The sequence below is a fragment of the Mixophyes fleayi genome, chromosome 10 (assembly GCF_038048845.1).
Source record: "Mixophyes fleayi isolate aMixFle1 chromosome 10, aMixFle1.hap1, whole genome shotgun sequence".
Lineage (NCBI taxonomy): Eukaryota > Metazoa > Chordata > Amphibia > Anura > Limnodynastidae > Mixophyes > Mixophyes fleayi.
In genome coordinates this window covers 49,316,014-49,338,135 of record NC_134411.1, presented here as the reverse complement: position 1 = coordinate 49,338,135, position 22,122 = coordinate 49,316,014, and the positions used below count along the sequence as shown (strand labels likewise).

Here is a 22,122-nt window from a genome sequence, read left to right as displayed (position 1 = left end):
CAGGTAAAAATTTGCACCCTCTAGCTTTAAATTTGTCCCAACTGTAAATAAGGTGAATTATATGCATCTTCAGCCTAGGGGTGTATTTCAATGAATATCAGTGTAACACACACGTTACACTTTTTTATTTAAGCCAGTAATTTATTTCATACTTACCAACTTATGGCAAGTATGATCCGGGAGCCTGCCGGGGAAAGGTGGGCGTACAGGGGGCGGGGCTCCGAAAATTGCGTCATTGTGGTCCCGCCCCCGTGACGTAATGATGCAAAAAAACCGCATCATTTGACAGGGGGCGGGGCCAAACGTTGCGATTCCCGGTGAATCGCAGCATTTTGGCCCACTTCACTAGGAAGTGGGCAGATCCGGGAGATTGCCACACTCTCCCGGGAGTCCGTGAGAATCTCGCAACATGCTGGAGTCTCCCGGACATTCCGGGAGAGTTGGAAAATATGATTTATTTTAGTGTTTGTATCCATGACTGGCCATTTTCAAAATTTTACAGATTGATCCTGACAGGAAAATTTAAATGCAAATGTTATATAATAACAACGTAGTTATAAACACCAATGAAATGATTGTCTAGACATGTGTAGACATTTAACCATTGTAATCATGTAATTATGCAATTAGTGTGCTCACCTGCAAGCGCCTTGATTCTGGATCTCTCAAAAAGACGTGCAGAACTATTTTCATTGTCCCAATCATCATCATTTGCCAGATCCCATCGGTTATTGATATCGTTATACTGCTGTTGAATTTCTAAGCTGTCATAATCCGTTGGTGATAGTGGGCTACTCATGATTCCAGTGGCAATAACAAAAGACAATGCAAGATGAATGCCGTCCACTCAAAATGGAGGCCGCTATCAATGGTAATGATGCATCTACCTAGAAAGAAATAAGAAATATAGTAAACACTGTGTAATTATTCCTTAAGATTAGTACTGATATAGTGTGTTAGAGAGGATGAAAGTAGATTTTGGTTATGAGTACAGAAGGTCTTGGCACATTTGTACAAGACAAAATGTCATAGTTCTTCTTCATGCAGAACATTCTTAGCTGTAGCACTGCCCTGTACTAATATACTTTTTCCAAAAAAGCAGACATGCAGAGAGGCGCTGAACTGTATACAATGTAATATCTCCTCCAATTGTAAAGCACTATGGAATTTGCTGGTGATATATAAATACATGAAGATGATCTCTTGAGGTGCCCACACATACTGTAATTCTGACATATAATTTTATACACTAAACTCTGTTTTGGTCTTGTTCAACAGATTGCACCAGTGCCTAATAACTATTACTGGAATCTTTGTGCTACAGTTAATTGCATGAATTCAAATACTTGTACTGTAGAATTGTTCTTCATTTACTGGTCATTTTGTATTTTTGCTGCAGTTTAGATTATAACCACTAGTGGGCGAATTCTACTTGCTGGCACTATACAAGGTGAGAAAATCATCTTAGATGGCACCTTTTTAGGCACAGCAGAGATAAAGTTCTTATATGTCTTTTGGTCCATAAAGTGCTACCCTCTGAGTACCTTGTTCGCTGAATGCAGGAGGGAAATCAGTTTGACAGCAGTCGCCTGAGCTGCTTCCTGCACCTATTGGATTAGCAGTGTGGTGACTGGCAGAGTAAGTAATGGTACAGATGGAGCAATACCTTCTCTCCCAATACCTTTCCTCATGCTGCCAGCCAACTTGCTGCTAATGGAATCGCTGCAGGTGGTAGTGCAGGTCGCTAGTATCATATTGCACTGCTTTCTGCTATTATTATTACAGAAACCTTTAGTGATGGTGGGCCGCAGGAATGGATTTGTGAGAGGGTTGGCACTGCAAATGCTGCCTTGAGTGGTTCAAGGGTATCACATGATTTCTTCGGCTGTTCAGGTACATGTTATGGGTCACAACACTTGAATTATCTCTTCAGTCATGGCCAAAAGTTTTGAGAATGACACAAATATTATTTTTCACAAAGTCTGTTGCCTCAGTTTTTATGATGGCAATTAGCATATACTCCACAATGTAATGAAGAGTGAATCAGATGAATTGCAATTAAAGTTCATTGTCATGGCAAAGAGGGACTTTGAAATTATCCCAAAAACAACATTTATACTGCATTTCAGCCCTGCCACAAAAGGACTAGCCGACATCAGGTCAATGATTCTCCAGTTAAAACACGTGAGAGTGTTGACGAGGACAAGGCTGAAGATAACTCTGTCATGCTGTCTGAGTTAGAATAGCCTGGAAGCTTTAAAAGACTTTTTAAAGTGCTTGAAATCATTTTTCTTCCTCTTTTAATCATGGTTAACTGCAAGGAAACACCTGCAGTCATCATTGCTTTGCACAAAAAGGGCTTCACAGGCAAGTATATTGCTGCTAGTAATATTGCACCTAAATCAACCATTTATCGGATCATCAAAAACTTCAGGGAAGAAGGTTCAATAGTTGTGAAGCAGGCTTTAGGGCACCCAAGAACGTCCAGCAAGCGCCAGGACAGCCTCCTAAAATTGATTCAGCTGCAGGATCGGGGCACGACCAGTGCACAGCTTGCTCAGGAATGGCAGCAGGCAGATGTGAGAGCATCTGCACATACAATGAGGCCTGGTGTCAAGAAGGCCAGCAAAGAAGCCACTTCTCTCCAGGAAAAAACATCAGGGACCGACTGATATTCTGCAAAAGGTTCAGGTATTGTCCTGCTGAGGACTGGGGTAAAGTCATTTTCTTCTGATGAATCCCCTTTCATATTGTTTGGGGCATCTGGAAAAACGCTTGTCCAGAAAAAGGTGAGCGCTACCATCAGTCCTGTGTCAAACCAACAGTAAAGCATCCTGAGACCATTCATGTGTGGGGTTGCATCTCAGCCAAGGGAGTGGGCTCACTCACAATTTTGCCTAAGATCACTGCCATGAAGAACCAAAACATCCTCCAAGAGCCACTTCTCCCAACCATACAAGAACAGTTAGGTGATGAACAATGCCTTTTCCAGCACGATGGAGCACCTTGCCATAAGGCAAAAGTGATAACGAAGTAGCTCGGGATCAAAAGATTGAAATTTTGGGTCCATGGCCAGGAAATTCCCCAGACCTTAATCCCATTGAGAACTTGTGGTCAACCCTCAAGAGGCGGGTGGACAAACAAAAACCCACAAATTCTAACAAACTACAAACATTGATTAGGCAACAATGGGCAGCCATCAGTCAGAATATGGCCCAGAAGTTGATTGACAGCATGCCAGGTCGAATTGCAGGGGTCTTCAAAAAGAAGGGTCAACACTGCAAATATTGACTCTTTGCATAAACTTAATGTAATTGTCAAAAAAAGCCTTTGACACTTATGAAATGCTTATAATTTTACTTCAGTATACCATACAAACATCTGACAAAAAAGTCTAAAAACACTGAAGTAGCAAACTTTGTGAAAACCAATACTTGTGTCATTCTTGGGGCAGCACGGTGGCATAGTGGTTAGCACTTCTGCCTCACAGCACTGGGGTCATGAGTTCAATTCCCGACCATGGCCTTATCTGTGTGGAGTTTGTATGTTCTCCCTGTGTTTGCGTGGGTTTCCGCTCCAGTTTTCTCCCACACTCCAAAAAACATACTAGTTGGCTGCTAACAAATTGACCCTAGTCTGTCTGTGTGTGTGTGTGTTAGGGAATTTAGACTGTAAGCCCCAATGGGGCAGGGACTGATGTGAGTGAGTTCTCTGTACAGCGCTGCGGAATTAGTGGCGCTATATAAATAAATGGTGATGATGATGATTCTCAAAACTGGGTGGTGGGCGCTGGCGGGGGCGAAGAAGACACCTTTTTTCCCCCCTAAGAGACGCAGGGACATTGTAAAAATAACAATGTTGCATCATTTGCATATAAACTTGATAGGGGAGGCAGCAGACCCGCTCCCATTATATTATTGATCATCCTTTTCCTACACCTCTCAGCCTCTTCCTGTGCACAGTGCACATGCGTGCCCCTGACCACTGCTCCTCCTGAGCACCTCTGCTCCTCCCCCTGCTGTCCCCATTGACATGGCTGCATGTATCCCTCCCTAACCCCAGTGTGTATGTCTATATCACCCCGTCTCTACCTTTGTGTTTCCCTCTTTGTATGTGTACCTATCTGCCCCATGTGTGTCTGTGTCCCCCCTATGGGTGGAAGCATCTGTGTTTCATGTTTGTGTGTGTGCCTGTGCCTCTCTTTCCCCCTCTTTACTTATAATGTTGACACCAATATGGTGACAGTGTAAATGTTGACATATTCAGTTTGTTACCATGTTTAAAATGGTGACGTGACTGCCGATAGTAGTAATGTTGACAGTCACAATGTCGACTTTTAAAGGACAATGCCAGCGGTAACAATACAGTCGGCTGGTCCGGCACAAATTAGTTAATATTAACAAAAAGAAAGGACAACAAACATTTAGCCCAACTCCGCACCCACTGATACACATTACCCCTACTGCTGCTGGCACAATACAGTAAATAATATTGTTTTTAAAAACACAGCGTGCCCCCACCCTCCCCAAACAGATTAACCTTACTGCAATCAGCCTAGGCTGGTACTAGCAAAATCGGTGGGACAAGAAGCTTGGGGTCCCTCTGATTTTACTAGAACCAGCACTATGTCCCCTTCCAAAATGACAGCCAGCCCCAGGCTGTTCAGCATGGGGTTAGATTACCTATGGAGATGGGGACCCCTTACCTTAGGGGTACCTAGACCTGTGCTGAAAGCACTAGGACTTTCTCCACATCCCTGGGGTGGTTGGTGCGGGGTAATTAAAAATGATTTTATATTAAAGACACCATTTTGCCTTGGTGCACTACCTGTCCCAGCAAGGCCAGGCTGTCATTAACAGTTTTGGCATGCTTGTGCTTGTAGTACTAGACCCACTATGACCTGTATTACACCAAGACAAAATTTAAATAAAAGACACCCCTCGTTGTAAAAATTATTTTCTTGTAAATAAATAATAAAAAAAACATTAATACTCGCCAACCTCCAGGTCCTTCATCTGTAATAATTCCAAATGTCTGTGGTTGTCCCAAAAAAAATACCTAGCAAAATTAATCCCAGGGTCCTTGATTGTCCTTTGAGATAGTCCCTCTGACAGCATGGGAAAGTCCCAGGTTATAGATAGTCCTAGCGGCTGTCATTTTTTCATTTTGCAACAGCTGTATTTCCAGCGCGCCCAGCGGCTGTAATGTCGGCGGGTCAGCAGGCAAATGTGTCAGCTGTCGCTGGAATTGCCCTATGAATAACAACATTGTGACTGCAGTCATTACTGCTGTCACCATTTCAGGGGCGGATCTAGGCAATTGCTCTACCAGGGGCGATTTTAGGGGGGGGGGCGATTTAGGCCCCACCCCCTTTCTGATTTCTAAGGCTGCCGGCGGCTGCACAGTATGTGAAGGTCCGCTCGGCAGTGACAGTGTGCTGCCCGGCTGCTCTGATTGTGTTTAAAACACAATCAGAGCAGCCGGGCAGCACACTGTCACTGCTGAACGGACCTGCACAGTGTGCAGCTGTCGGCAGCAAGCCCCTGGTAGGGGGGGCGACCTGGATCCGCCACTGCACCATTTTAAATATGCCAACAGAGTAAATATGTTGACAGTTACAGTTACCATTTTGGTGTCATAACCTACGTTCCCTCTTGTCCTACACTATTCCCTCCTCCCCTTTCTTCCACTTCTCACACGTTCCTCCTCTTCTACTTCTGATGTCACTGGAGTCCTGCTGGCTTCCTATCAGAAGAGCTGCGGCTTAAACTGAGGATGGCAGGTAAGCACAATTTGCGATTATAATCATTTTTGCTCTATAACCCTGCTATCTCCAGCGATAACCGTGATGATTTGCCAGGTTCAGCCAGTGTATGATTCGCCAAGCGAATTGCAATATTGTTAAGGAGGTACTTGTACAGCGTTTTGCTATTCTGCTAACAGATAGCAGATTAAAATCATTTAAACTATATATAAATTATATAAATATTTTATTCTTTACATAAAACATTTTATATATAAAAGGTTTTTAAATATATATATTTTTTGTAAATTATTTTTATCTATTTTTTTCTCACTTTAGGGGAAATGAAAGCTCAAATCTGGCAGGCCGATTCAAACACTGGACTGGCAAATTGTTAAGTTAACCGTTACTGCTTCTGGCCGGTATCCATGGGGCAGCTGTGTACTGCTGAGCTGCAGATAAAAAGTGGCAATAAAAAAATGTTACACATCACCATGAAGGGGCTGTTTGTAATAAAAAAGACCCCTATATTTTTAAATTGTATGACTTGCTTTTAACAGGAAGAAAATTAATTATGGCCATCTTGATAACACTAGTCTAGGCAAGAGGTATCAAAATTACTTTAGTACAAAAACAGAAATTATCGATAAATCATTTTTTAAATGTAGTTCTTGTGACGTGTCTTTAGTATAATTAGATATCTTAAAATATCAGACTTGTGATTACATAGCAGTTTTACTTTGTATAGCAATACAAGCTTCCCAAGTGGATGGACCCCTGCACTGCTCCAACGAAGCTAGTAAGGTGAAGCTGACAGGCCAGAATATAAACTGCAAGGTAAGAGACTCTCGCTCTACAGTGTTGTTGAACTGGTAAGCATGTCCTGCCAGCTTGTAGTTTCAAAATAGCTGGACAGCCACAGGTTGCACTGGTAAACAGCCAGCCACATATTAGACATACACACTGTTTTGCTGTCACATACCAAGGGATGCCCCCAGTGTGCCATTCATGCCCCAGTCCCTGCTGGGTTTATTCATTTAAACTTGCATCCACACAAAGGACACGTCCACATGCTATTCTTCAAGCCCCCTAACTTGGGAAGTGGAGGGGGGCGCAGTGGCACGCTCTTGCTCCAGGCACCACGGCTCCATGCTACACCTTTGAATGTACCTACCAATAATTACTTATATTTAAAGACGCCTTTGGGTGACCTTGTTTAGAAGATTCCCGGCTATGCTTAAAACATACACTGAGTATTGTGAATGACTGAAAAATGCAAAGAATGTGTTAATATGGTTGTAGTTCCAAAACCTGCATAAAATTTAGTAACAATTTCAAAAGTTCTGACTATGTCAAATAAAAAATATTATGTCTGAGCATAAGATAACACATACAAGTTGCTAAGCAGGTAACTGGAAGTGCTTGGAAGCATGTCAGAAGTTGTAGTTCATTATTGGCTTCAGAGACCTCCTTAAATCCTATGCAAGTTATTTTATATCAGTAATAATGCTGCTAAAGGTGTTTATGTGTTAGAAGATGAGTAGTCTATGAACCAATGCTTAACGATTGCTTTGAAAAATGGTAATGGGGTAATGGTAAAGTCTGTTTAGTAAGAATTCCTCTGTGGATTGTAACAGTTTAAACAAATTATGGGGTAAAGATGGAAAACAGGCGGCAAATTCCTGTTGAATCTTCATCTGCAGCCCCCAGCTCCTTTCACCACGACGCATCTGCTCTGGCTGCTACTGAATAAGTGCTGGGGCCACGGGTGAGCTCGGTGTATCATACAGCAAAGCATTATCTGAGCAGCTGCTTCTGCTTCATATGACACAGTGTAGGACATCTAAACGAGAGCAGAGGAGGAGGGAGTGCAGTGTAGACAGTACACGTGATCTCTCTACTTCCTCTGCGGGGAAAAACGTGATGTCTGATTGATTGAAAAGGTAAGCTGGAATTTTTGGGCATGGTAGTATTAATTAGTGCCCATTAATTGTAATAAGTAGTGGGTGGCCACTGGTACTCACAGTGAAAGGTGGAAGAAGGCGTGTGCAGGAGTCTGAGTGGCATGTGGCAGTAAGTATGTGGCTTGATTGACATGGGGTGGAGTATGAAGGGAGTTTATGTGGGATCAGTGCATATGTGGGGCAATTTCGGGGACAGTGTATCTGGCTGGGGTATGGAGGGTTTGTGGGAATATTTCTTAAGTGTGGATCTCCGGGCAAATGGCAGTACAAAGGAATTTTAGGGTGGTTTTTGCACTTTGGAAAAAAATCTTTGGAAAAAAATGGAGCAAATTAAAAGGGAGAGTGTGTGTGTGTTTGTGCAAAACCATATTTGTTACTGAGGGTAGGTAGTTGTGGGTGCAGTAAATGTCAAACGAATAGAATACAGAAACTCCAATATTTAGACAACTTTAAACTGACCCTTGCACCCGTATTATCTTATGTTAAGAAGTATGCAACTTGCTAACGTTCGATAGTAAAAAGGATAAGGATCTATCAGGACACATCCTTTTCTGCATGACCACACCCAAAATCCATTAGACACAATTTTTCCCAGCATGGAATTTAGGACATGGTTGCTTACTCTCCCAGAATATCTGAGAGACTCCACTTCTCTAGTTAAGTGGGTGGGGACAGTGCTTAATGAAACAATTCAAAGTGAATCGCGTCATTCTGGCTTCGCCTCTTCTGTATTAGGCTGGACCATGTGGCAATGAGCAGCAAGGGGCAGGGTTTCACGCGGCTATGCTCCCGTAGGGGAGATCAAAAATGTTGGCAAGTATAATTTAGGATTGTCTAAAAAACAGGAAAATTATGGGGTATGTTAAATGTCTGTGTATTAGGAGGAGGTTAGAGGTCTGTTTACTGGTGTTTGTGTATCATACCTCCCAACATTTAGAGTCCTGAAAGTGGGCAAAATAAGTCCCAACCCTGTTCCCACAAATGGGCACATTTGGGTAAAACTCCCCCACTTTGCTGTTAAATCCCGCCCCTTTTGCAGCCTGCGAATTGGGATGTGACTCCAAAATAGGGACAGCTGGGAGGAATGATATAAGGGACATATAGCTCTATATCCTGCTGTCTATGTATTAAGAGGACATGTTTATGTCCTGATGCCTGTGTATTAGAAAGGGTAAAGGAGTCTGTGTCCTTATGTTGTGTATTAGGATAAGGGGAATCTTTGTCCCGATGTCTGCTTATTAGGAGGATGTGAGAGGTTTGTGTCATGATCTCTATGTATTAGAAGGAGCAGGGAGGTATGTGGTCTAATAACTTTATACCGTGTCCTCCTGTCTGAGTATTAGGAGTAAATACTAGTTTTCATTGCTAGCCAACTGTATATTTGATTTTCGCTTATTCTGTACAATGAACTCAAATTTGTGTCTATTTGTACTTAATAGGCTTTAAATGTGTATTTAAGGCAAAACAGGTTTGATTCTTGAACTTTGGATCATACACTGGTGTGTTTGATAACACAGTTTTATCTGCAGCAATTTCACAGGAGCTCTTTTTTATTTGTCAGTGCTGTTGGTGCACTCTGCTCCCTCCACTATCTCATTCTCAATCTGTGACTTCCTGCTTGCCTCCATACCCCTCCTCACATCATGACACATAGCATTTAACATTCAGCCCTGCCCTCACTTACATAATCACACAGCCAGACAGGTCACAGTCTCCCACAAGATCAGCACTCTTATCTCCTGCTGCTCTGAACATTCCAATGATCTCATTGTCTACAGGTTGTTCTATCCCTGCCCAACTCAATACTGAGGCCATCCTAGATGGGCAGCAGTTGAAGGTTGAATACAGCAAGGTGCTCAGATTCTTGTCCAAACACATCTTGACATTGTAATCATATTCACTGAAATGTCATGATGGCAGGTGTGGTACATTATGGTTCTCTATTGCACTGCATGTGATGGGTTTAGATCATACTTGCCAATTCTCCCGGACTCCCGAAATTCGGGTCAGTCTCCCGGGCGAGCTGGCATTTCTCCCGGATCCAATATTTCACAGAGAATCGCGTCATTTGACGCGATTCTCTGTGAATCACGAAGCAAGTTTCCGGGAGTTGGCAAGTATGGTTTAGATATAACTGCTCAGTAGCAAAGTACTCCTGGAAATTATATACAAATGTTAGCAAATAGAAATACAAATATGGATAATGCCATACAGCCAACATACAGAACAAGAATGACCTCCATGCATAACAAACAAGTGGCACCTTGCAATTGTCCTTACATACAGAACAAGACCAGAAGTAGGGAATTGTACACAGGGCTAGTTGTGTGCAATTGTCCAGACATACAGAACAAGACCAGAAGTTGGCAACTGCGGAAAGAGGTGGTAGTGTGCAATTGTTCATATATACAGAATAAAATCAGAATCTGGGAATTACACGTAGAAGTGGTAGCGTACAATTGTCCACACAAATTGAACAAGATTGTGTGCAATTATCCATACAGACAGAAGAAAACCAGAAAGGGGGAATTGCAATTGTCCATACATATACAATAAGAACAAAAGCTGGGAACTGCACACAGAGGTTGCACTGTACAATTGTCCACACATACTGAATTAGAACAGAAGCTGGATCGTGCACAAATCGATGAAATTATGAAATTGTCCATGAACACAGAATAAGAACAGAAGCTGGGAATTCCACACAGAGGTTGTACTGTGCAAATGACCAAACATACAGAATAAGACCGTAAGCTGTGATTTGCACACAAAGGTGGAAATTACCGTAACTGACGCTAATGTGTGTTTAAACATAGCTGCGAGGTTACTACGAAAACTTGCGGCTAATTGCATCTTCCCCTTACAATGGAAAATGTATTTTCTTACAAATAAATGGGCACATTCACATAAAACTGAAGAAAATTTATAAAATGCACATTAAGCTTCAAAAGATGACCGTTTCTGCAAATGTAATGTGTAATAATGTAAAAACATTCATGTTCTATTGTTTACATTGTGGACAAGATTAATATCAAAGTTGCAGTAGTATTTATTTTGATGATTTAATTACAACAATTAATGATTTCTGCAATCCAAACATATATGTCTTCTTGTAATAAAAGATCACACTTTTTAATAACTGTCGTTTTGCATTGTTTATATTATTATGAAATGTATTTAACGATAGTTTATTACAAACCATCTGAAGTTTGCTACAATATTTAATAAATTGCTATAACAACATTAATTTATAGTGTGTATTCCAGCTTTTATGCCATTCATAAAAATATTCAAACATAAGCTGAATAAGAAATTCGTATTTTTGCACATAATTGTTTTCATTGCTATCCATCTTCTTATACTCCATATAAAATATTCTTGTTTCTTTCTGCAAAACACAGATGGAGGCAAGGGCATAACTCAATCAGCAGGGCCTATAACATCATTCTGGTATTGAAATCCAAATGTACATGCTCAGAAGAGCAAAGCGTTGCCTCTACTGTGGATGGACCAGCATCTCGATCCCCCTCACAACACTGGATGGGGATGTGACTACCACATCTTCAGCAACATATTTATTAATTAATTAATGTAAAAAACATTTAATCGAGTCCAGGTTAACTCAAGAAGAGAGTGAGTGTTACATTTTGGAGCACACAAATACCCCATGGATAAAATGGATCAGACTGATGCAGGAGCTAGCTGGCTGGAGTGCAGTGGGGCATCTGCCCCCCCAGGACGGTCCCATAGTGAGCTACCTTGAGCTGGGTCATTGGGCTACTTGCGTTATCTTTCCTTTAAAATATTCCTAATAGGTTGCTGAGCCAAGTCTTGCCCACCCCAGACTAAAAATTGCCAACCAGCCCCTGGACTGTCTCTGTTTGTGTACTCCTGCTGCCCCGCCCAATCCTTATTCTTCTTTCTTGCCATATTTTAAGCCTTGTCACTTGTTCTTATGCATTGTTGTGCTATTCATTGTTTATGTTCTTGTTCAATAAATATTATTTATTCAAATTTAGTTGACTGCCTTACTGCTACACTGATTTTTTGACAGCCAATTATTATTATTATTATCTTTGACTTATAAGGCTCCACAAAGGGTCCACAGCGCCGTACATTAAATATACAGAAAACAGAACCAAGACACAACATGATACAAAAATGTATACAAACACAGGTGACAGGGTAAAGCAAATCAGATTATATCTGGGACAAATAGTGAAAGGAATGGTAGAAATCAGCGAGAAGAAGGCCGAAGCTTAAGAAAACAGGTCTAGTGAAGCAGGCCAAGAGTTACAGGAACAGTGGAAGGAGCACACAAGGAAAGAGGGCTCTGCTCATGAGAGCTTACATCCTAAAGGGAAGGGGGAGACACATAAAGGGTGGTACTAACTGGGGAAGAGAGCCAGGACAAGGAAGTTAGGAGGAGGACTGATAGACTTGAATAAAGAAATGAGTCTTAAGGGCACGCTTGAAGCCTTTGAGAGTAGATGCTAACCTGATGGAACGTGGAAGATCGTTCCACAGCAGGGGAACAGCCCGGGCAAAATCCTGAAGACGAGAGTGAGAGGAGGTGATCAGTGAAGTAGTGAGGCGGCGGTCACAGGCAGAGCGGAGGGGGTGGGTAGGAGTGTAGGTAGAGATGAGATTGAAGATGTAGGGAGGGGGAGATTGACTAAGAGCTTTAAAGGTGAGGGTGAGGAGTTTAAATTTAATTCTGTAGGGTATGAGGAGCCAATGTAGTGACTGTTTGAGAGAGACTGCAGATACAGAGCGTCGGGAGAGAAAAATGAGGCGGGCAGCAGCATTGAGGATAGACTTAAGAGGGTCAAGGCCAGAATCAGGTAGGCCAGAGAGAAGGAGGTTACAGTAGTCAAGGCGAGAGATAACAAGCGAGTGAACAAGGGTTTTCGTGGGGTCCGTGGTGAGAAAGGGACGTATCTTCAGGGCCGGCGCTCCCATTAGGCAACCTTAGGCAGCTATAATAGTTAACAATGTCCCTTAGTGCTAGCGTCAGCCGCGGACATGATTAAGATAACCTATTTGCCGTTATAGCTGCAGCGCACCTCATGAATTGACCTGGATCAGCAATTGAGTCATTCATTGACTCTTTGAACAGCTGCGGAGTAAGGCGCCCTCCCCTTCACTGCTTTCACTGCTACACAGTTATTCTCCGCCCACGGAGGAGGTCCTGAAGGAGCAATGGTGTCCAGGGACTCACTCACCCTTGGATTGCTACTTGCAGGCTACATATGGCCAGGATGATATCCAGGTGCTCCAGGCGTCAGTGGCTGCAGTGGTTCCGCTGCAGCCGCATCGCCCATCGATCTGTGAAGGGAGTCAATGTCGGAGGCAGCTGCAGAAGCAGACTTCAGCGGAAGCATGATTGACTGTGCAGGAAGTGGACCCTGTGAACCTCCTTCCTCTGTGCATTCAGCTGCAGCCTGAATGCAGCCAAGAGAGCTCAGAGTTCGGCAGGGGAGGTGCTGTGGTAGCTGCACTGCTCAGAATTGCTGTGAAAAATGAGCAGCTCTATGCAGCCTCTTGTACTACAACAATGGAGAGCCTTGGAGTGTAAGGGAAGGAGATTTGTAATTAGAATGACAACAACATGACACCCACAGGTGCCTGCCCCCCTGCTCATGTGTGACTGTCCTCCCCCCTGCTCATGTGTGCCCATCCTCCCCCCCTGCTCATGTGTGCCCATCCTCCCCCCCTGCTCATGTGTGCCTGTCCTCCCCCCACTGCTCATGTGTGCCTGTCCTCTCCCCCCCCTGCCCATGTGTCTCCCCCTGCCAATGTGTGCCTGTGTCCCCCTGCCCATGTGTGCCTGTGTCCCCCTGCCCATTTGTGCCCATGTCCCCCTGTCCATTTGTGCCCATGTCCCCCTGCCCATTTGTGCCCCTGTCCACCTGCCCATTTGTGCCCGTGTCCCCCACCCCTTTGAATGTATGCAACTCTTACTAGACAATAGGGGCCCCCACCTGTCTGAGTGTGCTTTGGGCTCCCTAAAGACTTCAGTCAGCTCTGATGGTGGCTATGTAATGATGTAGCCCTTGAACAGCAGCAGTTGAGACACCAGCTTTGTGACACCCTGACAGGCAGTATACATCAATTTTGAATTTTTAAGTAAGATGCTGACTTTAGTCTTTAAATAAACAACCATAAACAAAAACCTATACTCATGTACTATACTCATGTCCACTTATACTCAATATACTCAGAAATGTAGAAATAATATAGAAGGATGTTATACTCCCAATAGGTTCACACTAAAAAAATACCTTTATTATATTTGAAGCTTTCAGTTCTCTTCTTGATGAGTTTATAAATGTGGGTCGAAGGTAAAGGAGGGGAGGGGGGGGGGGGCGGACGTTAGGCTGAAGCTTTGCCAAGGGTGCCCAGAAACCTAGCACCGGCCCTGTGTATCTTAGATATATTCCGAAGGTGAAAAAAGCAGGATTTTGAGAGGGACAGAATGTGAGGCTTGAATGAGAGGAAGGAATCAAGGATGACCCCAAGGCATCGGACTTGGGGGACAGAAACGAGGATAGTGTTATTAACAGAAATAGAGAGGGGGGGGAGGTGGGAGAGTCCTGGCAGGGGGGAAGACTATAAGCTCGGTCTTGGAAATATTGCGTTTAAGGAAGCGTTCCAAGATGAGATGGCTGAGAGACAGGAGGAAACACGAGACAGAAGGGAAGGAGAGAGGTCAGGGGATGAAAGATAAATTTGGGTATCATCAGCATAGAGGTGGTACTGGAGGCCAAAGGAGCGGATGAGGACCCCAAGGGAGGAGGTGTAGAGGGAGAAAAGCAGGGGGCCAAGAACGGAGCCTTGAGGAACGCCAACAGGTAGGGGAAGAGGGGGTGATGTAGAATCATGGGTAGAGACTGAGAAGGAGCGATTGATGGGGTAAGAGGAAAACCAGGAGAGGACAGTGTTACATAGGCCTATAGATTTGAGAGTTTGCAAAAGGAGTGCATGGTCAACGGTATCAAAGGCAGCAGAGAGGTCAAGAAGGATAAGAAGAGAGTAGTGTCTATTGGATTTAGCGAGGAGAAGGTCATTAGTGACCTTAGTGAGGGCGGTTTCAGTGGAGTGGAGGGGGCGAAAACCAGATTGGAGCGGGTCAAGGAGTGAGTGAGAAGAGAGAAAGGAGGTGAGACGGTTGTAGACAACCTGTTCAAGGAGTTGGTAGGCAAAAGGAAGAAGCAAAATAGGGTGGTAATTAGAGAGAGAGGCGGGATCAAGGGACGGTTTCTTGAGTATGGGGGAGACAAGAGCATGTTTAAAAGAGGAGGGGAAGATTCCAGAGGAGAGGGAGAGGTTGAGGTGGTGTGCAAGGTGGTTCAATTAATATCTTCTGGTAACCAATACAATTAACACTTCCACAATACTAAAACAAATCAACTTAAAGCATGCATTCAACTTCCAAACAAGCACCATAGCAGACCACTATAAGCTCTTTTTAAAACTTATTTTATTCATGTGTCTGCTTTGTTTATTTTTCATACCGCTATTTTATCACACCATAAAATTATGTTTTTATACTCCATATAATCACCAGTAGATATTGCTCAATCTATTTTATACAGAGTTTATACCTATTTTACATAATTACCCTACATGGTAAACCTACCTCATATCATCCCTATGCTGAAAATTGCGCTTTAAGATTTTATTGTCTTTATCATAGAATACCATCTGCCCAACCTCCCATGTATTATCTGTAAAAAAACAAATAAGTATTAAAAAAAGGTTTATTCTACCAGTAATTGAATATAGGCAGCCAGCCTTCCTAACATAAGGCTTTAGTGACCTGTCCACAAAACTGGGCCTGAAGAGAGGTCTGTGTACTGATGTCTGTTTATTGGGAACTGACTAGCCTGTAAAATTTAATTTTTGAGCATGAAGTAGAAGAGATAGGTGTCTATATTGCCATGTTCATGTGTTTAGAGCAGGTCAAAGGTCTCTATATATCTTGAGATTTGTGTTTTGGGAGGAGGTACAAGATCTATATACCAATGCTTGTGTATTAGGAAGTCATAAGAACTTTGTAAAGTACAATATTTCAGTAGTACTGACCTCTTTTTACTACAGAGGTGAGAGGTGTGTATTAGGAGGAGGTTAAAAGTCTATATTAGTAGAAATTGAAATGTCTGTACAGAACAGTGCCTGTGTATAAGGAGTTAAAATGTTTGTTTACTGATGGCTGTCTATTAGGAGGTGGTGAGAAGTTTTAATACTGATATTTGTGTTTCACAAACAGGTGACATTTCTGTGTATTGCAATATCTGTGTAATAGGATGAGACTCAAGAGTTCCATGTTCTGATGTTTGTATATTCTTGAGTAGTAATAAGCCCAGATATCAATACATTAGAAAAGACAAGGTGCTGCATGTCCCTTGTGTCTCTGTGTGAGACAATGACCTCAGCTGTCACAAGTTGTTCATTTCCACCCTAATTAACATCCTATTTTTAACTACCCTAATTAGATTTTCCTGCATGTGACCTAATTAGCAACTTCCAATTATTTCATCTGTAAAAGGAGCGGGGGTTAAAGGAATAGATAAGGACATGGCTAGCCAAAATGGCCGTTGCCTCACCATTTAGTACAAATGTGAGTTTACCTGGTAGTAAAAACTGTTCTATTAGTTCCTTTATCAGAGAAATATAAAATATAACAGTTAGACAAGTTAACAAATTTGCATGTCGCCTGTCTGCTCTTGTTTTGAAAGATTATCATTCAAATCTCACACTAAAAAGATTAACTTTTTTCATTTTTAAATATTAACACTAAAACAGCTTTGAGGTATATTTAGTATATTACCATACATGCCAACTCGTGACTGGAGGGCGGGAGGGGGCCAAACCCGTTGCGGGGCGGGGCCAAAATGACGCAATTGTCCTCGCCCCGCCCCCTCCCATCCTCCAAAATGGCGTGAATCACCGAGAATTGCGTCAAATGACGTGATTCTCAGTGAAATCCGGGATGCGGGAGAAATGCCAGCTCGCCCAGGAGACTGACCCGAATTTCGGGAGTCTCCCGGACTTTTACAGCACCGCCGCGGACGCTTCTTTGACAGCGCCGCGGCTGCTGTATAGTACAGTGCCGCTATGTGGAGCACTTCGTTAGCGGAGGGGAGGGGTTTCTGGAGACCCAGAAACCCCCCCGTGCACCCCTGTGTCCTGCCAGGCTCCAGACGCAAAGGTGGTGAGTCTGCTAAAAAACACTATAATGCATCAAACTGTTGTAATGCTTTATTTCAAATATTGTTGCTGTGGAGGGACAAACCTACAAACCTGTGTTAGCTGCTGTTTTGGTTGCAAAAGAAAGCAAGAGTTTAAACACTGCTGGTCATTGTAGTGACACACTTGTTAAAGGTCCAAACTATGAGTTGGGTATGGTCCAAAAAAAAACTAATTTTTTTGTTTGTTTGCTATTTACCAGTGAAGGTTTCTACAGCACATGTCAGCTTTGGAAAAAAAAAAAAAAGGGTTTAAAAAAAAAAAAAATACCAACAAACAAGCATATTTTTTCTGGTAATTGTAGTGCCACTCCTTGTGGGTCACTGAGATGTGAATTGGGTGTGGTCCAGTTCTGTTATTTGCCTGCAAATGCTGAGAAAGGCTAGGTTTAATTTCCCAGCACAAATTCATGCGGCAATGGAAGACATTTTAAGGACCCTAGTGAATGTGGCAGCAGTGCAGAAGGTAAATACCTGTCTTCCTAGTGAGGAGATCACTGAGGGGAGACGGGACAGGAAGGCTCCAGCTACCCCCACGCTACAGAAATTAACTTCTGATGATGACGTGGAGGCATATCTAATAGCCTTTGAGCGTGCCGCCACCTGAGCCAACTGGCCACCTGGGACTTGGTCCAAACACCTGGCTCCCTATCTTTAGGGGAGATGCACAGCACACCTATATAGACCTAGATGAGGACCAGGCTGGCGATTATCAGCAGCTGAAAACCGCTATCTTGGCAAGGATTGGAGTCACCAGAGCTGGGGATGATCATGACATGAGATTCTCCAAAAAAATTCCGGTTCGAGCTCAGCTTGCTGAACTTGGTAGAACACTAAAGAAGTGGTTGCAGCCAGAAAAGGACACTGCAAGCAGAATGATCTTGGCCATTGACCATTGTATCCTGGGTATTGACCAAGGGCTCCAAAGGTGGGCACTGCAGACGGACCCTCAGTCGTAGTGAGGAATTGGCTGCTGTAGTGGAGACACACAGTGCCTTGCAACATATGCCCAAACCTCCGTTGACCGCTCCCAAGTTTGTGCCTCGGTCAAAATCTGGCATATGGCAATATGGAACAGTGGACCGGACATTGGTGAGGAGAGATTGCCTGATAAAAGGCAGCCAAGCCTGCACTAAGTCCAATCTGCTTTGAGTGCAAAGAGCCTGGTCATTTGAGGGCTCAGTGCCCAACGTTAGTAGAACCTATGGATTGTTCACTAGCGCACACACAACCAACCTATCCAAGCTGCTTTACAATGAGTCCAGTAAATGGGAAGTCCTGCTTGTTCAGTGACTGTGTTTGTGAATCACCATCTGGTACTGGCGCTGGTAGATTCGGGTAGTGAACTGTCCTTGGTTTGCAGCTCCATATTACCAGAAAAACTGACTCATAAACTGCCCAAGTGAATGTACTTTGTGTCCATAGGATGGTCAAGGAATATGACAGGACCCTTTTGCTTGTTACTGTGAGTGGACAGACAGTCAAAGTGGTAGCAGCAGTTACCCCAAAACTGCCATATCCTTTAATCCTGTGCAGAGACTTTCCGCTGTTCAAGCAGATCCTCCAGGAGCGAATACAGTTGGACACATCAGCCTTGACGGAGGGAACTGAAAATGGAAAGTGCAGTGATCTACCAAGAAACCTGAACTAGACAGTTCGGGAAAATACACCTCCTAAAAGGTTGGAGCATACATAAAGGAGAGCTGCACAAATGCCAATGCAGAACTAGTTCCTGGCATCGTTTGTTGGCAAGACCTCGGGTGAAGCAGCCACGCCTCCCAATGAGGACTGGGCAGGATTGTCTAACTTGTTTCCACTAAGACACTTTGGCCAAGACCAACTTGGAGATGTTGCCTTAGCGAATGTCTATAACAATGTAGTTAAGATTAATAAGGTAGAGAAGACTAACAAGCCTGCAGAAGGTATTGCCTTTTATATGATAAATCATCATATGTTGTATAGAGTTGCTAATGTACAAGGTAGAACTATAGAGCAATTGTGAGTGCCACAAATCCATGCACCGCTTGTTCTCAAAGCTGCACATACGCATCTGTGCGGGGGACACTTGGGGGAAGATAAAACACGGGAGCGGATATTGTTCAGGTTCTATTGGCCGGGATTGTACGAAGCAATAAAAAGATTTTGCCAGACGTGTCCAGTGTGTTAAAGAACATGTTCGAAGCCAGACAACCAGGCCCCGCTAATTCCCATCCCTGTGGTGCAGACCCCGTTTGAGCGTATTGGTATGGATTTGGTAGGCCCATTAGAGAAGTCGGTCCGCGGCCATCAGTATGTATCAGTCACAGTGGACTATGCCACCAGGTATTCCGAGGCTATACCTATATAAAGTCCAGTACAATAGCAAAATAACTCCTTCTGTATTGTACCAGGTTGGGTATGCCCAAAGAAATCTTGTCTGATCAGGGTACACCCTTTATGTCCCGTCTAATGAAAGATCTGTGCCAGTTGCTAAGAGTAGAAACGTTACACACATCAGTATATCACCTGCAGACTGACGGGTTAGTGGAACATTTTAATAAGACACTCAAACACATGGTGAGAAAGGCAGTGGTGTAGGAAAACCGTGACGTGTTATTATCCTATTTAATGTTCGCAGTGAGGGAGGTGCCTCAAGCATCTACAGGGTTCAGCCCCTTCGAATTGTTGTATGGCAGGTAGCCAAGGGGCATTTTGGATGTTCTCAAGGAGGTCTGGGAGCAACAGAGTCCAAAAGAACCCAATGTGATCCAATTTGTGTCCCAGTTATATAACAGGTTGGGGAATATCACCCCGTTGGTTCAACAACATATGCATGAGGCATAGACGAGACAGAAAAGAAACTACGATAAGTCAGCTGTAATTAGGACTTTCCAACCAGACCAGGTTACAAAGTTCTGGTCCTGGTACCCACACAAGAGAGTAAGCTCTTCACCCATTGGCAGGGGCCATATGAGGTAATTGAGGCTGTGGGGCCTATTAATTATAAAGTCAGGCAGAAAGGCAGGAGAAAACCTATTCAGACATATCATGTCAACCTGCTGAAACCTTGGCATGATAGGGAGGAGCCAAAAGCTGCGCTGGTAAACGCAGTTGTGCAGGAAAACAAAGTACCCATAAGAGACTATCTGTCGCCACTGCGGAGACGACCGACTGAAAAAATGGTTCAAAGGAACCTTGACATGTTTTCTGAGGTACCAGGCCGTACCACACTTATAAAACACGACATAGTTACACCTCTAGGGGTGGTGGTGAGTGTAAGACCATACGACAGCGGTTCCCAAACTGTGCGCCGCGGCTCCCAGGGGTGCCGTGGCGCTGTCACAGGGGAGCCACGGAAAGCAAGTAAAAAAACAAACAAGAAAAAACTTGTCAATCTAGAAACCAACACCTCAAACTTTTAACTGACCACTATTCCTTGTATAGAAGGGTTTCAGTTATATGTCACTTCGGGTTTGATCTCATTTCCGGTTCACGGTCCGTTCTGTGTCACTTTTGTTAGGGAATTTAAAGTAAAGAATCAAAAAGGCATGGGTCCTGTGTGGGAGGGAGAGAAATCGCTGTTCTGCGTAGGAAACGCGGACGATCCCATCTAACCCCAAGCGGGATACATGTGAATATGCATCCTCCCGTAACTTGCGTGCAAAACCTGTAACAGACACCCCCTCCTCCTCCTTTTTTCCCACTGAAGTCCTCTCAGCAAGGGCTGCAGTGCTACAAAGTACATCCAACGTGGCCTGATCATAGATAGCAGAGGAAAGGGACAGGTATCGCCTATATATGAATAAATTCTGGGCTTAAGGATATTGGTAAATCATCTACAAGTTCAGGGCTGGTCTTCTCTAAAGTAAGTGGGATGTAGCCAACATGTTACTGTCAGATTGCTTAAAATGGTGGGAATGTTGGAGTTTTTAAAATAATTTTCAATTTGCATTCTACATTTAAAAGCTGAAGTACAAGACCACAGATTACTATAAGTATAATTTGCAGTACAGTTATCATACATCATAGATAATATTGTATACATGATCTAATTCAGTGTGTCAAAATTCTGTTTTTGTATCTTGTTTTAATGGTAGCACAATTATTACATCCAAAAAGTATTGAGGAAGTGTCAAGAGCTGTGTGTATTGTGTGTGTGTGTGTGTGTGTGTGTGTGTGTGTGTGTGTGTGTGTGTGTGTGTGTATTTTAGTAGTGTAACTTTGTCTGAATGAACAAAACTCAGTGCAATTATTTGGATTTATAGATTGTATTATCTGGTACCGTCAGAGCTGCACTAATTAAATATACATTATTTTCGTTCTAGAAGGATATAGATATTTTCATCTGATGTAAAATTTAAAAGAATTAAAGGTTGATATTTATTCAAAAACAATGCAATTTTCTGTTTTGGATAATACTTTGATAGGGAAGCTGTTCATGACTGACACTGCAGTGTGTGGAAGGAGGGCACAGTGTGTGGATGCAGGGGCAGAGTGTGTGGATAAAGGGGCACAGAGTGAGTTAGCTGTAAATTATTCTTTGACAGAAATATAATTGAAAAAATTATATAAAAATATTCTTTTCTCTTAGATTTACGTGTATTATTTTTGCATACAACTAAGTATTTCTGTCCGGACCTAAATACTTTTTAAGTTTTTTTGACTCGGCTACTTATAAAACGGGACTGCTGGGTAATTATTTTGGAGGGGTGCCTTGAAAAAATTATGGAGACTCTAAGGGTGCCGCGAACTGCAAAAGTTTGGGAACCACTGCCATACGACATTCCTGAAGCTAGATGTGTAGCTGTGAAACAGGTGATTAAAAAAATGTTGGACCTCGATGTCATTGAGGAATCCAATAGCAACTGGAATTGTATTAGTGGCCAAGCCAAACGGGGGTATTCGTTTTTACAACGTCTGTACCTTCCAATGTTAGATCTACCTAAAGGCTACTGACAGATTCCTCTAACGCCATCTGTCGAGGCTAAGACAGCCTTTTAAACCATAGACGGGTTATTCCGGTACAAGGTACTGCCTTTCAGGCTACATGGGGCTCCTGCCACCTTCCAAAGAGCCATGAATCGTCTCTTAAAACTGCACCAGGAGTATGCAGCTGAATACTTCGATGACATAGTCATCCACTCCCAGGACTGGGAGACACATCTACCCAAAGTGGAGACAGTAT

At 43.2% G+C, this 22,122-nt stretch overlaps 1 protein-coding gene across 1 annotated transcript in view; it reads right to left on the bottom strand.

The window, feature by feature from the left end:
* The window catches only part of SPTBN2 (spectrin beta, non-erythrocytic 2), a 172,901-nt gene that overhangs the window by 104,331 nt on the left and 46,448 nt on the right, over positions 1-22,122 (bottom strand). Inside the window, exon 2 of the mRNA XM_075188728.1 lies at positions 640-887. Within this exon, the coding sequence (XP_075044829.1) occupies positions 640-799 (160 nt within the window). The 5' untranslated portion in view covers positions 800-887. The remainder of the gene's footprint in view (positions 1-639; positions 888-22,122) is intronic.